Source organism: Sebastes umbrosus, chromosome 6 (genome assembly GCF_015220745.1).
Source record: "Sebastes umbrosus isolate fSebUmb1 chromosome 6, fSebUmb1.pri, whole genome shotgun sequence".
NCBI lineage: Eukaryota > Metazoa > Chordata > Actinopteri > Perciformes > Sebastidae > Sebastes > Sebastes umbrosus.
Window position 1 is genome coordinate 13,344,001 of NC_051274.1, and position 16,898 is coordinate 13,360,898.

The following is a 16,898-nucleotide window of genomic DNA, read 5'->3' on the forward strand; positions in this document are numbered from 1 at the left end:
TCCAGTGTGAAAGTTAGTTAAAATAGGAGGGTTCTTGTTTTGCAGTAAGGAGAGAGATTTACTTGTTTTGAGCATTTATAGTGTGATGCTGTTTATGTAATGTTAACCCACCAAATTGTCACACACTTTTTTTCTGTTGGGTGCATTATTTATTGATTTATGGATCACAAAAATGAAACAATATATGCTTTTTTTTTTTTTACAAGCATCTTATCCTTTAAAATGTCACAACTTTTGAAAAGATCATGATTACATTGTGTCCAAAATTTCTAGCCAAAAAGTGACTCACTCACATCTTGTTTTCTTACTTGCTGCTCTTCACAGAGCACCTTTATGCTTATTATTCCCTATTTTTGTCACTGCCTCTGTTGTAGATAAGCTGTGAAGCCTCTCAGCAGCCAGCCGGTGGGGCAGAGACTGACCGTCTGGGGCTCTCAGGCTGGGTTTTTAGAGAGCGGGCTAGCACAGACGGAGCACAAAGACACAGATTACAGTCTGGTTTGGTGAACCTGCACTCTTGTTTTCTCTGGTGTGACAGTCGTGTGAGCGTGGGAGGAAATATGGTTGTGTGAATCCTGACAGTGGATCATGTCATGTCCCTCTGCTGATTGAGTGTGTGCAGTAGCTCAGCTTTCAGAGAAGGGAGGAGCTAGCAATGGGAACTACCACATTGCTGGAATGTTTTGCTCGCTCTCGGCGAACACGCTGGCTGCCGCGCCCTCTTCGCCTTATGAGACCTCTCTGGCCAATCCGCTGTCACCCTGAGACAGCGCCGCCTCACTGGCAATGTACGTATTGAGACAGACAGGGTAGTTGTACACTGCTGGGAGTTTTGAGAGCACAGTAAGGTGCTGCATTAAGTAGCTGTATTATATTTTCAACTTTGTATGATTATTTCTACCTTTTCAATATTGTACAGAAGCCAATGTGTTGATGCTTTATTCCATTCACTTTCCTGTACTTTACTGTAAAAGTCTGACTGAAATCCAAGTTCTGCTTCTCAGTTCATATTTTCAATAATGCTAAAATCTTCCAGGTATCAGAGATGAAAGCCCTTCTGCTGTTTTTCCAATTCCTCCACTCTCACTAACAGTCTCTCCTCCCATCCTGGTGGCTCCCTCTCTTTCTGATCTGACCTTGCGATGAGCGACGTGACCTCCCGTCTGACTCACCGCCGCTCTGCTCTGCTCTTTCTCTCCCGCCAGTCCCTCGCATCAACGGTCACTCCAAATCAGAGCGCACCGCAAGGGACTCAGCCATGGGTTACGACAGCGCCTCGGTAATGAGCAGCGAGTTGGAGTCCAGCTCATTTGTGGACAGTGAGGAAGACGAGGATGCCAGCAGGTAGGCAGCATACTGCTTCACATCAAAATGTCTTCCTGTTCAAATCCAGACACTAAGATCAGGAGCTTTTCATTTGTTTCTGAAACTATCTATTGTTGTTCATAAAAAGTAGTTCATAAAAAAAACACAGAAAGAGAGAAACACCTTAATAAACAATGTTATTGCATTCAATTTCTGTAAAGCTCATAATGTTTGTTTTATCTCGAGACTCTCTGTGCTTTTCATTCACATTTTCATATGGGTTGTGGCTAGGGCTGCAACTAACAATTATTTTAATTATCAATTCATCTATTTTTAGTTATTGATTAATCACAAAATGTCAGAAATTAGTGAAAAATACCTGTCACAATTTCCCAGTGCCCAAGGTGATGTATTCATATTGCTTGTTTTACCTGTCCAACAGTCCAAAACCCAATTAACAACAAATATAAAACACATAAAAAGCATAAAAATCTCACATTTGTGAAGCAGGAATTAGCATATAATTGGCATTTTTTTTCTTGATAAATTACTTTAATGATTTATCTATTATCAAAATAGTTAATTTTATTTCAACTAATTTAATTGATTGATTCGTTTCAGCTCTAATTATGCCTGATCCACGACCAGTTCAGGCTGCGACTACTTTAAATCACAATCAGCTACAGAAGTCAGTCATATTAAAGGAACAGTGTGTAACATTTAGTGGGATCTATCGGCGGGAATGGAATATTAGTAAGTATGTTTTCTTTAGTGTATAATCACCTGAAAATAAGAATCATTGTGTTTTCGTTACCTTAGAATGAGACGTTTATATCTACATAGGGAGCGGGTCCTCTCCACGGAGCTGGCCGCCATGTTTCTACAGTAGTCCAGAACGGACAAACCAAACACTGGCTCTATAGGGCCATTCAATTTTTTTGCATCAGCCACCGTCATTCATACACACTTGGCACACGGAAGAAGTTTCAGTTGGTGGCAATCTGCAACCTCATCGCTAGATGTCGCCTACACACTGCACCTTTAAGTTAAATACCAATTAGCAACACCGTATATGTGGTGTGTGTCAGCTTCTTTCATGGCAACTTACAGACGTTGTGTTGTGGGTGCAACATGTAAGGGGGTAAAGGTTTAACAGGACTACTAACTTCAGCTTACAAAGTGACAATTGATTTGGATTGTTGTTATGTAAAGTGCTATTGTATTTTACTGCAAATGTTTTCTTTCATTTTGTCTACCTATGTATATACATATATACATGGATTACACTGTAAACCAAATTGTTGTTAACGTGTCAGGTCATTTCTGTACATAGTAGGTATACCATGCTCTACTATTTCTGTCTTATTCTCATATCCTATTTTTTGTCTCTTCTTCCTTCCTCTCCACATCATTATTTCCCCTCTCTTCTTCTGTGTTTCAGGCTCAGTAGCTCCACAGAACAGAGTTCCTCTTCACAGCTGATGCGCAGACACAAGCGCCGCCGACGGAGGCACAAAGTGGCCAAAATAGACCGGGTGAGCATCTCGGAGACACATCGCTGACCCTGATGAAATTGAAATTGACATTAAGCACGAGAAACAGATGAGAGGGCTGATTGATATAGACTTTATGCCACTTTAACTATTTCTGATGGGCTTTACTTATTGTGTTCTCTTCCTGCCTTTCCAGTCTTCATCCTTCAGCAGTATCACAGACTCCACCATGAGCCTCAACATCATCACCGTCACGCTCAACATGGGTAAACCCGACACTTCCATAACTACGATTTAACTTTATTTATATATCTATATAAATATAGATATATAAGTTTGAATGTACAAGCACAACTACTATAATGTCTTTCAGTCCTAATACTGTGTGTCCCTTGCTTTCTCCCTGACAGAGAAGTACAACTTTCTAGGTATCAGTATTGTTGGTCAGAGTAATGACCGGGGAGACGGCGGCATCTACATCGGCTCCATAATGAAAGGAGGCGCTGTGGCTGCTGATGGAAGAATAGAACCTGGAGACATGCTCCTTCAGGTACTCTAACAGATACCTCCAGTTTTACAAAATATTATTAAATGTTTGGGCTGTGTTCGAAATCACATACTATACACTACATACCCAATGTGTGTACTATCGTTCAACATATTTTTCTGTGAATGAACAGTAGTATGTATCTTTCAGACACACTGAGCAGTAATTTGCGTCTTGCTGGTTCGATACGTGTAACCATGGTAACCCGTGCTAACATCATGTGACCATAATGACGATATGTGAGAATCAAAGTCTGAATTAATTTAAAATACTTATTATTATCAAAGTGAAATCTTATACTTACAGTTAAATTGAAGCAATATTGATGTTACAGAACTGTCCGTCAACGTTTGTAATGAACGTTGTCGTTACTATCGCATTGCATTGTGGGATATTTATGCCGCCGTAGAGTCCAGCATATGCATACTGTAATATTTCACCAGAAATAATATGCAATTTGTGTACAATTGGTTTTAAACTAAGGTTTCAGACTTACTTAGAACTCTCACATACTGTTTTAGCGTACTAAATAGCATGTTTAGTATGGAATTTCAGACGCAACCCTGGAGTTTTCATCATCACACATTTGTGGTAAATATTAGTGTTTTTGGTGTAATGAAAACACCTCTGCTGCTGCTCTTTGTACAGTCAAGTCAAGTCAATATTATTAATGTAGCCCAAAATCACGAATCACAAATTTGCCTCAGGAGCCTTTACAATCTGTACAGCATACGACACCCTCTGTCCTTTGACCCTTGATTCGGATAAGGAAAACCTCCCTTTAACCTTTAAAAACCTTTAACAGGGAAAAAATGGAAGCGACCTCAGAAAGAGCAACCGAGGAGGGATCCCTCTCCCGGGACAGACAGAAGTGTAATAGATGTCGTGTGTACAGAATAACCAACATCATAAAATTACAGAATAGGCAATCCATAAGACAAAAATGATGCATAGAATGTGAACATATACTAAGAGAATGGATCCAGGAGGACGTCGAGCAGCTTCCATGTGTCACCAAACAGCTAGAGTCCGAGCCACGCAACCTCCTCATCACCATGTAACCTGGAAAGAGGACAGGATACATAGACACACAAGAAGCCAAACTGAAGCCCATCATTCACGCATATAGGAGAAAGAAAGAAACACACAGAGGGAGAGACAAGAGGAGAGTTTGAATCTTGATGAAGATCCAGATGTGAAATATGAGGCGACGGCAGCCAGGACAGAGAAAGGGAGACTGTCTGTGAATGTATTTCTGTCTGAGATTTTGTGGCCTATATTAACAACCACAATGTTGCATTCACTTCCGTTACGAGTCTCTTTTGTAAAAGCTGTGATTCTGCCTCTCCTTTTCCTTCCTGTTAATGTCTCTCTTTTGATCTCTGTGCGGCAGAGCTCTACATACAGCTACACCCTCCAAAAAACACACCCGATGGCTGACTACAATTGGCTGTACAATATATTATTTTGACTGAGTATCCCATAGAAAGCAGCTTAGGATTTGCAGGCATCTGAAGGCCTAAGAGCACTGCAGAGATTAATGTGCAGAGTACAAGTGCATAAATACATCTGAGCCCTCTGCAGAGCCTCAAAATAATATTTCAGTAACGGAAACACATTGTATATTTATGTAATTAGTTAATTATGTATTTTGTTGTCTGCCAACCAGGTGAATGACGTAAACTTTGAGAACATGAGCAATGACGACGCCGTGAGGATCCTCAGAGAGATTGTTTCTAAAACTGGGTAAGAACATGCAGCTCGCTCAGACCAACCGCTGAGCATTGTGATTTTTTAACACTCTGCTGCAGAAGATTATCACATTGAGAGCATAACTTCCTGTATGTCAAGTGTAATCTTCCACTTCAGACTAACGTGTTAATCACATATGGTGCTGTTTGGGTATTCAAAGGATTTAAAGAATTAAAGGAAAGCCTACTGAGAAACTTTTCAAACCCTCTTTTGTGACTTTTTCCAAAAGGAGACTTTCTAAGCTGGTATCATGTACTTTCCTGCCTTGCTCTCCTGCTCTATATATGAGTTTAGAGCCAGCTTATACAGTATATGCAATACAGTACACACACTAATACTCTATAGTATGAATATGCAGATTATCGTGTGGTGTAGTGACTTGAGTTAGGTACTTTCCACTGACTTGATCTCTGAGCTTAAGATTGAAACAGAACAACTGTTAAATGTAGACAATAATCTGTTGTATTATTTGGCTTAATCAAACTTTGCTCCTGTGTCTTTTGGTCTGTAAAAGACCTCTGTTTAAACTGATTTTCTATTTGCTTCCTATCCAGTCCTATTAGTCTTACTGTTGCCAAATGTTGGGACCCGTCTCCGAGAAGTTACTTCACTATCCCTCGTGGTAAGACAGACACTACTGCTGTATCACAATCACATGGATACATATCAGATTTTCCTTAGCAAATGCATATTATACCAAATCAAACTTCTTCTACATTTGGAGCAATGTAACTGGTTTGAACTGGACAATGTTTAAACTGTATCTTGTATCAAAGTTATTCATTTCATTTGTCCAGCTGAGCCAGTGAGACCCATTGACCCAGCAGCCTGGATTTCACATACCACCGCCCTGACAGGACCGTACCCGCACTATGGTAAAAACAACCAACCACCACCTCCATCACACTCTATGAAGCATCCATTCTGTGGTAATTATGATCACCTTACAACATTTAAACATTTGAAAAGTTCCACTCGTCAATATATTTTATCGCTCCTCTCCCATCTCAGAGTTTGACGACTTGCCCCTATCTGCGAGCAAAACAGACATGGCAACCATCGTCAAGGTGATGCAGCTGCCTGACTCTGGCCTAGAGATACGAGACAGGATGTGGTTGAAGATCACCATCGCCAATGCCGTCATTGGTGAGAAAAGCAGAGCTGTGTGGGCACACAAAACCAAAAGCAAACCTTTGTTTCTTGTAGACTAAGATTTGGAGTTTTCTGAAAGTAATTTACTGTAAGTAATGCGTGTAAGTGTGAAAAATCACAGACCTGCTTTGTATGCATATTGCTCTGAACATTAATGCTGTCTGTGAGGAAGGATGCCTCTGCAACTCTTTAAAACAAACAGAAATGAATTTGCCTTTTCATAAAGAGCACAAAATTGAATCACAAATGTGAAATGTAAAACAGGTAATCTGTAATCAAATACGAGTCATTTCTTTGAGGCAGTTTATTGTTCCTAAATGCACCTCATTTTGTCTTTTTTAGGGGGGTATAGGGGGGAGATAGCAGGTCAGCAGTAGATGTCACATAGAAGTGGTGTACATCGTTTGACAGCTGGAAACCTGAAGATTAATTTGAGATGGGGCTCAGCGCTGTGTGTCAAGTTTCAAGTTCAAGTTGTGTGTCATAAATCATAAATAAACACTATTAAAATAAATTGTTAAAGTGTATAAGGGCTTAGAACATTATGATAGACGTATATGATGCCCATTCCCATGCTCTATTATGTCTATGAGTTGTTGCAGCATATTTTTGGGTTGATACTATTCGTTATACAGATTTGGTGCTAACTTTAACAATTTTTAACACTCGAGAATTGAAAAATAATCCAAAATACAACATTAAGACACCAAGACCTTGAGGAACACCACAGAGAAAGCCATGTTGTGATTTGGTATCAAAAACCTTTGACATTTTGAGATTTCTGCAAAAATTGCATTTTTTGGCAATTGGATGTCATGACATGGTTACCATGAATTCTTTAGATTTTCTAGTTTCATATGATATCTGTACTTTCCCTCTAGCTCCAAAACTGAACCTGCTACAGCCTCTGGAAGACAGTAAAGTCGGTTTTTAGTTGTTGTTGTTTTTTAACCACAAAATCAAAGTTTGAGGCCTGAAAAGTATCGTGCATAGTTTTGGCATTACCTAAACCAACGTTATTCAAAATTCTTGCAACATTGTGCCGCTTGTCTACATGTAGCCACTGTGGCTGTTATGCATGAAGAGTATTTTTTAGCATCTGTTCAACACATTAGAGCAGGAGCCTACATGTCTGTGTGTGTGTGTGTGTGTGTGTGTGTGTGTGTGTGTGTGTGTGTGTGTTTGTTGCTGTGTCAGGTGCTGACGTGGTGGACTGGCTTTACTCCAGAGTGGAAGGATTCAAGGACCGGCGGGATGCGAGGAAGTACGCGAGCAGTCTGCTGAAACATGGCTACCTGAGACACACAGTCAACAAGATCACCTTCTCCGAGCAGTGCTACTATACCTTCGGGGACCTCTGCCAAAGTACCGCCACTTCTCTCTCAGCGTGTCAATAATGCAACTACATGTGTATGGCTTTTTTAAATTATGAATAGAAGGCTTGTACTAATTCTTTTTCCTCTCTGTTTCTGTTTTAACTCCAATAAGACATGGCATCGCTCAATTTAAACGAGGGATCCAGCGGCGGAGGCTCTGAGCAGGACACTCTGGCACCGCTCCCTCCCACCAGCAACCCCTGGCCCCTGGGCGGGCAGCCATTCCCCTACCCTCCCTTTCCCTCCGCGCCCCCCAGCTTCCCACCAGGATACTCAGACCCATGCCACAGTTTCCACAGTGGGAGCGCAGGCAGCCAGAACAGCGAGGGTGAGCAATGAAAAGGAGGGGCAAAACGGGCTTTCATTAATTCATGTGATAATTTGACTCAACATGCAACATGACATTCTCCCTAATCGAAGTTTACCTGACATATGATGTCAGTATTAACGATTCTGTTAGCTCTTCTGCCTCTCTCGGGCAGGAAGTTAACATCAGATTGCATCTTTATTAATCAAATCTGTGTATTCTAAAACGCGTCCTGTATTGTCAAGGTCAATCATGAGCATCTTGAGTCACGCAGCGGACAGCTCTGCAGTACTGGGTGTGTACACACAAAAGAGAAAATCAACCATGTGATTACAAATCGCCAGCTTGAAATCAACGCCGAGTCCATCCCTCTTCATCAGTTCTCGAATGCTCTTTTGTTTCCATTTTAAATCAAAAACGTGATAGTGCTTTGTGTTGCTTCTGCATGGTTTTTGATATCTGCATTGAGGGAGAGTGGAGAGCCAGGGGGGTTGTACATAGTGTGGTTGTCGTATACACTTTAATCCAGGCATCTATCAGTCTAATTTTCATTGTTTTAAGTGATTCATCCAGACATCGTCATGTCTTGCTTTCCGCCGGTTGTCACTCTTTCAGTTGGTTTATCTGCAACCTTTTGAAACGTGGAGAGACAGAGATGACAATAGTCATGTGTTGTATTTTATATGTAGTTTTGTTTCTTTTGGCGCTTCCAAACAAGTGTTCGTAGGTAACTATGTGTTTGCCTGCTTGTTTGAATAAGTGCATGTTTGCATTTTTGAGGAGCAATTTCTCCACAACTTGAAGAGATTCTTTTTAGTTGGATGACAAGTAAAGGACCAAAAACAGCCATATGACCATATGGGACAGATGCACAGTAGTAGGGTACATTAGGTAGTGCGGGAGGTGTGTGTAATTCTGTTGTTCCCTCTGTTTCTGCTGGGCAACGGTAGACTGAAGGAGGAGGTAGTCCCAGGACACTGGGGGAACCGGTAAGCCTGCTAACCCCCTCTCCTCCTCTGCTGCTCTCTTTCTTTTTACTCTCTCTGTTTCACCATTCATCTTCTTCATCTTATTCTATCCCTCCTCTCTTTCTCTTGTACTCAGCATTCTCCACCTATCATACTGTGGCTTTAAGGTTTTTTTTTTCCCCCTCCGCCCGTCCCATGCGTCCTCCTCCGTCCGTGTGTATCCTGTGTGTGACTCTCCTGACAGTCCATTCTCCCTCTCTGCACCTCTGGGCATGCATTCGTACTGTGCTGGGAGGTGCATGATGCAGGATGATCACTCCGAGGCTTGTGCTATCATTCTCACTGATAGGGGGCGATCATGCACCACTTTACCCAGTACTGTTGGGCTCATTGCGGAAGGGGAGGCGTGGAATGTGTGATTTTTTGCTACAGCGTGGTACACCTCTATCAGTATGACGCCACCAGTGTACATTGACGGCATTGAGAGCTGACACCAACCTACTTTTAAACCACAAGTGACTATAAATGAATATAATATTTCATCAACTTTTTTTGTTTTTCTGTATAATCCACTGATTGCTCTGTAGTAGTGTCTTTCTGATTCAGGTGTATCATGTTTACATTTATAATCTGTGAATGTTTCGGTGTTTTGTATGAATAGCAGATGAAGCCCATGGTAGTAGTTGCTGCAGGTGGAACTTGGGGAAGAAACCTTTGAGATAATCATGTTTGCCCTTAACTGTTGACTCTTCCTAGATTGCGTAAGAAAATATCTTGTCACACCTTAAACAAAGTGCAGTATAATGTATTTAAAGCGGCAGTGGGTAGAAATGGACCAAATATGATTAAAAAAAGTTATTTTTATAAAACGGTCACTATATCCTGACAGTAGTGCATGAGACAGGTAATCTGAAAAAAATCATGTGCCTCTGTGTCCTCCGGTGCTCATAACGGCATCTGCAAGATTTCAAAGACCGGAGGAAAAGAACCAATCAGAGCCGAGCTGGAGTCTGCCGTCTCTGAGTAGCTGTCAATCACTCACGAACTCCGATCAAACGGTCAAACTAGGCAGCGCTGATCAAATATGAATCAATATTCTGTTACTGTAATGACTATTTCTCACCTCAAATGTTTTCAGAAAAATATTGTAGTGTACTGTTTAGCTGTAAAATTAAAAAGTTTGTGACCTGGCAGTTGAGAATAGTTGAGGAAATACCAAACACCGCCCACCAGCCGGAGCACAGCCAATAGGATCGCTCTCTCTCTGAAATGACCTGCGACCTGTCGATTTTTTAAGTCTGCAATAAGCTTTATAATATACAGTATCTTGTTTAATGTGTGACCTTCTGCCTCAATATTAATTAGTAGCTAAATCAGCTGTAGCTGATGAGTTGGAGCTACTGACTGTAATTATTGTTAGGTGTACATGTACAGGTAGAAGGCCATGCTAAAATGTCTGCATTTTGTTTCCTCAACAGGAAGCCGAAGCAGTGGATCCAACCCCAGCGCAGGCAAAGGTAGACGCTCCTCCCCACAGGAGAAGGGTCAAAAGTCAACATGCAGCGAATCAGAGCCCCGCGGCCGTGGAGGGAGGCGCGCCGATAGGTCCGCCAGCCAAATGAGCCATCACAGCCACGCCGTCTCCAGTCACAGTCACGCCCGATCAAGTCTCAGTCACAGTCAGTCACACAGGAGTCACCCTCACTCACAGAACAGCCACCCCTCCTTCACCTACAGCCACGCCCCCTTCACCCAGCCGGGGCCAGGCTCGTGTGCCCACAGCGAGCGAAGCCACGCCTCCTCCTACGGACCCCCAGGCTTGCCTCCCCCTTATTGTCTGGCCCGTCTCGCCCCCAAGACCTCAGTCAGCAGCAGCACGCCTCCTGGAGCCCCTCCTGGGAGAGAGTTAGCAGCCGTTCCTCCTGAGCTCACCGCCAGTCGCCAATCCTTTCAGCATGCTATGGGCAATCCCTGTGAGTTCTTTGTTGACATCATGTGACAGGACAGTGCCTTCAAAAAACTCATCGAGCACAAAACAATTCTCCCCGAATTGCCCCTTCTCTCCTTCCTCTCGATCTTTTGCCTCGGACCGTCTCGTCTGGAAGTTCAGAATGTAAACACTGACTGACCCACCCACCCACCCCCCGCTATCTGTCTATCCCTCTGATGTCGAAGCAAAGGAATACAGGCAGCAAGAGCACAACAGGAGGGAGGCCTCTCACTCACACAAGCACGGATCCTCTGTGGCTGAAAAACCCCCTTTTGTATTGACGTGACGTGTACAGTTTGTGAAGTGGTATTCAATGTGGTGATTCTTTAAAGCTGCCACGCAGACATTCTTGGGAGTGTGTACTCTACCTGGGATATTTTTCCGTTCTGCAAGACCTTTAAGCTGGCTGGGCCTGGATCTCAATCCCCCAGACCCAGGCCGACACCTACAGCCCGCACTTAGGAACATTTTCTCTGGGCCACGAACTTGGAATTGATCTCTTGACTCGCATCTGTGGTTACAGATCAAATTTAGCACGTTACACCAAACCTCTGGCCCCATTTCCTTTACGCTGTGGCATTGCCCCCGGCTTATTTAAGCTCTTACCTGCCAACTACTAAAACGCTAACCCTGATCAGTTCACGAACCGTGGTTTTCTCCAACTTTCATAAGGGAGGCCCCGTAGCCAGCCGTTGGTTTAACTAGGCTGCATATTGCATGACTGTCTCAACTGCTTTAAAGAAAAGAAATTTTATTAATACATTTTGTTTAAAGTATTACCATTATTGGGGGGGAGGGGTTACCTCTTGCCAACGTTCTAAAGGAAGAATCCGTACACTGGATGATTTTTGTGATGTTATTTATGTGATCATGTTGCATTGATGGTGTCATACTTTGTCTACTAAGGCTGACTGACAGACAATCAGACATCACCCTTTGTGAATCAGTGGCCAGTTTCGACTGTCCTAGCTGTGCTTTGTCGAATGTATCATTATTCCGGTCAGTGATTAAACCCTGACATTCATAACACGTTGGTAAGTAAGCAAATCAACTTACAAACAGGATTGCAAACAGTGGACAGCCACCACAGCTGTGAAAGCAAAAGTGTTGACAGGATATAAACGAGTTTGCTAAAAGCATCACGGTTGTCTCCTTCGTAGTGAGTGAGCTGCGATAAAAGCCAAAGCCTCACAATTTTGTGGTGGGTATTTCTTTATGATGCAGGAGCTGTCTGTGATGTAAATCTCTTTATGATTATCATCATCTGACACTTCTTATTTTGCCACTTCAAAGTGACTTCAAGGGGAATCCTGGCCTTCAGAGTCTGATCTCCTTGCAAAACAATGGCAAACCCCTGTTGTATCTACCTAAAACATAGCTACAAGAGGGAAATGACACACAGACACTAGTTTTATGTGCACTTTTCCATTTTCTCTCTCCCTTCCTTTAGTATGAAACACTGTTTGCAATCAAAGCTTTCTCTTTAATTTTGTTTCTTTACAAAAGAAGAATAAATTGTACATAGAAATTTATTATATATATGAATAAAAAAGTATATATGTTCAAAACTCTGTCTGCATTTTCCATGATAATCACATGTAACATTTTATTAATTAAGTGGAATTTCTCAACCTAAAATATACCTTTGTGTTTTTTTGTAGGGCCACTAGAGGGAGCCAACCAGTGTGTAATATACTCCTACTTACCCCACTTAAAGCTGCAGTGGGTAGAAATGAAGCAAATATGATTAAAAAAAGGTTATTTTTATGAAATGGTCTCTACATCCTGACAGTAGTACATGAGACGGGTAATCTGAAAAAAATCATGTGCCTCTGTGTCCTCCGGTGCTCCTAACGGCATCTGCAAGATTTCACAGACCGGAGGAAAACAACCAATCGGAGCCGAGCTGGAGCCTGCCATATCTGAGCAGCTGTCAATCACTCGCAAACTCAGACCAAACGGTCAAACTACTCATCACGGGTGAATCAATATTCTGTTACTGTAATGCCTATTTCTCGCAGAAATGTATTTTAGTGTACTGTTTAGCTGTAAAAGGAGAACGTTTGTGACCCAACAGCCATGTTGAGATCAGTTGATCAGTTGCAAACTTTTCTCATTTTACAGCTAAACAGTACACTAAAATATATTTAGAAATAGGGATTACAGAAACAGAATATTAATTCACATTTGATCAGTTATCGGTCTGCATGGTGGTGCAGTAGTTAGCACTGTCGCCTCACATCATGAGGATTGCAGGTTCTAATCCGTCTTTGGGCCTTTCTGTGTGGAGTTTGCATGTTCTCTCCGTGTTAGCGTGGGGTTTTCTCCGGGTTCTCCGGCTTCCTCCCACAGTCCAAAGACATGCAGGTTAATTGTTGACTCTACATTGCCTGAAGGTGTGAATGTGAGCGTGAATGGTTGTCTGTCTCTATGTGTCAGCCCTATATATGATGACCCTGCCTTTGCCAAATGTCAGCTGGGATTGGCCCCAGCCCCCCCGCGACCTTATATAGGACAAGCGGTTACAGATAATGAATGGATGGATGTTCAGTGCTCCTTAGTTTGACCGCTTGATCGGAGTTCGGGAGGGATGACAGCTGCCTCCACTGAATGAACAACTAATAGGAACGCTCTCTCTGAAATGACCTGTGATTGGCCAAAGTCTCCCGTCACGGGCTTAATTTTCTAAAGTCTGAAAACAGAGCCATGAGGAGGTGCAGAAGTCTAGTTTTCTCTCAGAACACTTGAATTACAATATGCTGAAAGGTTATCATGGAACTTTTGCCCAGTGATGACAAAAATGTTCTGCCTACTGCCACTTTCATTTTTTAGCTTTGATATGTAAAATGTATTTTGGAAATAACTGCAGGTAATAATTGCCAACTTGAATTAGGCACAAGCATTTGAAATGTTTTATTGACACAATTAAGTATTTTTTTCAAGACTTATCAATGGTCACCAAGATGACCATGACAATGAAATACTGTAAGACGCACAACACAACATGTGTCACCCATACAACATTTAAGTGACACATAACAGTTGACACCCCTGAGGGTGGAACTTCCGAGCACCAGCGCTGCTGTACTTTCCCAGTGGGCTGACATTACTCTCAAAAGGCTTCAAATGTGTACGAACCCACTATAGACCCCGCTGTCTGCTTGACCCACCAACCACAGCTGTTTGAAGGTGACGCCACACTCTCCCACATGAGAGGTTGTGCTATGAGACGCTTGTCAGGAAGGAAGTGACGTCAGAGCCTTGCAGAGGCAGATTAAGAAGTACAATGCTTATGAAGCAGCCCCCAGAAGAGCACAATGATCTGTGATCGCCTGCATGATGTTCATAATACGGAGCATTATGTCAGATGAAAACATGTAGTCCCAGATTGACACTGACTTCTCTCACAGCTGACATAGTTACAGTTTGACTCTCCCTGAGGCCTACATGCAAATACACACACTCACACGCAGGCATTTACCAGCAGAATGAATATCATTACTACTCTACTTACCGAACAACTCAAAAGTATTTCCCAAGTCAGTGTATGTTAATTGAGCTACTGGGGTTTACTGGGCTTCATAGCTGAATTTAGGGGGGAGGTTGATGGGTAAGTGTGGGAGGCGTTTCTTGGCCAAGGATGCGTAGGCGGATGAGATGACGTTTGACATCACAGTCTTAGGTAACATGCATACCATAGTAGGCTGAGGGTGATGCATTAGAATGTCAGAGGCCAACATTCGAAATGTCATTCAAGTATCTTATGATCATGACACTATGATCATGACACTATAAACATGACGCAGCAGGCAGATCTTGTGCTATTGTGTTGTGGGGTTTTTTTTGCTCTTATTTTCTGTGTCAGTTGAAGTCATGAGTCATGAGGATAAGATACACCATCCTCAAGTATACAGTCACCTACTATCTCATCATTAATCAGCAAATTTCCCATTCTCCAAACGTCAAAGCATTTACTGTTAGGAAACACCAGTTCACTTTTCAAAGGAAATAAACACTGTGAACTTGTTTAGGGAATGGACACACTGCAAATCCTCCAACTAAAGCTGCTCATTAAATGAAAACCCTTTTGAAAACCCCACTTTCATTTTAACACATTGGAGTAGTAACCTTTATGCTGTACTTTTTGTTTCAGTTTCCTTTAGGGGCCATATCATTGTTGTGGTTTCGATCATAGGGAATTAGATCACCGTTAATCACCAGACACATAACGATGATAAGAGCACACAGTGGAATTTTTTTAACTATTCACTGCCCCTCTCACTAAATGTGGCTGTTTACATAAGTAGCTCATATGTTTTGCCTAACATGACTCATCAGTAATCCCTTTTGTGACGGACTTTCATTTCCTTCATGGACTCAATAACAATGATACTTTTTCCTTCTCTTCTATGTAAAAATACAAATATTATATAAATATTATAGGGTATCCCCCTGAGACAATGATAGTAGAACACAAGCAGGAAAAGTCCCCCCTGACAATGACATCAGCTTAATTTTGTTTAACAAAACATGCAGTTCAAACCTAATAAAATTAAATATAATTAAACTACAGTGAATTTTATACATCAAAGACGCTGGAAAGTTTACAAGTAAACTGTAGGAGCCAAATATATATATATATTTTTTTATTCAGGGGGAGGTTCACTGAGAGCAATGCTCTCTTTTTCAGGAACACCCTGATCACATACACACAGTTACACATTCACACCTGGAAGCTGCCCAGTACAACCACTGTCTGATCTGCTGGCCACTGAGCAACTCCACTGAAGCAGTTGGGGTTAAGTGCCTTGCTCAAGGCCACCTCAGTGGTGGTAATGAGGGGCAAGCGCTGCTTTTCACCTTCCCCACCCAGATTTATCCTGCCGGTACAGGCGATTGAACCAGCAACCTTCCGGTCTCAAACTCGCTTCTCTAACCTTTAGGCCACTACTTACAAAAGGATGAGTTAAGCCAAAAAAGTGATGAAAAGTCATCGTATAGTATGTTGAAAAAGTAATTTAGAAAGTCAGAGTATAGTATGTTGAAAAATATGATTTAAAAAAGTCATAGTATAGTATGTTGGGACTCACCATTCAAGAGGTTGGCAAGAGACCACACCAAGAGTCACAAGATCCTTGATCCATGGACTCAGCTCAGTAGCCATTAGCTACTGCAGCATGTTGAAATTCACCCAGGACAAAACCAAAGGACACTCCTTTTGTTCCCTCTCTTTCCCCTGGGCTTCCTCTTTTTTCTTTCCCTTTTGGCCATGCTGGAGGTGAGCTGCTGCTCGCCTCACCTAAGCTCCGCTCTGATCTATGGCCTGTTAGAAAACAGACATAGAAACACAAGGAACTTTCTTCTAAGGCAGAAGACGCGAGAGCCTGCCTTTTGACCAGCTAACTTCAAGCAACAAGAGCAAGGAAGTTAGCACCAAGCTGCAGAAACGGGACTGGACCAGTTTCCCTCCAATCTGCACGACTGGATTTGAGCACAGCAAGGACAACATCTTGTTGTTTAGTTTAGTTATTTAGTTAGATTAATATTGTGTTTCAAACCTTTATTATCTTGTAAATAAATGTTTGTGGATTATACATGCTGTTCTGTTTAATATTGTACAAGAGTGAATAATGCCAACCGCTGCTGTGTCAAGAACTCCACAATATCCTTCAACCGTTACTATCTATTTTGGTTATAGTTATTAATTTAATTATTAATCAAAGTTCTAAATTGATAGTTTAGTATATTTTATGAGACTTATCTATGAGACTACATTAATGTGCTATCATTTTTTCTTTGATTCAAAGAGTGGTGCCCCGAGGATGATTTAATATACATTAAATCATATTATTCAATATAATTAATAATTATTTTCATAATTATTGTTTACTTTTGATAGCCATTTTAATGCATTTTGAGCTTATGTACCAATTTAATTTGGTGCCCTGTTATTATTAATATATATTGATAATTTATTAATATTAATTTTATTAATATTGATAATTATC

General features: G+C 41.7%; 1 protein-coding gene across 7 annotated transcripts in view; it reads left to right on the forward strand.

Annotated features, from left to right (window-relative positions):
• The window catches only part of dvl1a (dishevelled segment polarity protein 1a), a 30,453-nt gene extending 17,992 nt beyond the window's left edge, over positions 1-12,461 (forward strand). Inside the window, exons 5-17 of one of the 7 annotated variants that reach the window (XR_005207219.1) lie at positions 1,206-1,344; positions 2,747-2,840; positions 2,995-3,064; positions 3,209-3,348; positions 5,015-5,091; positions 5,652-5,719; positions 5,895-6,026; positions 6,109-6,243; positions 7,447-7,614; positions 7,738-7,953; positions 8,178-8,227; positions 8,883-8,921; positions 10,379-10,512. Coding sequence is in view for 6 of the 7 variants with exons in the window: in XM_037772324.1 (XP_037628252.1) it covers positions 656-788; positions 1,206-1,344; positions 2,747-2,840; positions 2,995-3,064; positions 3,209-3,348; positions 5,015-5,091; positions 5,652-5,719; positions 5,895-6,026; positions 6,109-6,243; positions 7,447-7,614; positions 7,738-7,953; positions 10,379-10,899 (1,893 nt within the window). In the remaining variant the exon portion in view is untranslated. Of the gene's footprint in view, positions 1-213; positions 789-1,205; positions 1,345-2,746; positions 2,841-2,994; positions 3,065-3,208; positions 3,349-5,014; positions 5,092-5,651; positions 5,720-5,894; positions 6,027-6,108; positions 6,244-7,446; positions 7,615-7,737; positions 7,954-8,177; positions 8,228-8,882; positions 8,922-10,378 lie in introns of those variants that run through there. The other 6 variants (XM_037772326.1, XM_037772327.1, XM_037772324.1 and 3 more) reach the window with 6 other exon arrangements.
• The last annotated feature ends 4,437 nt before the right edge of the window (positions 12,462-16,898 follow it).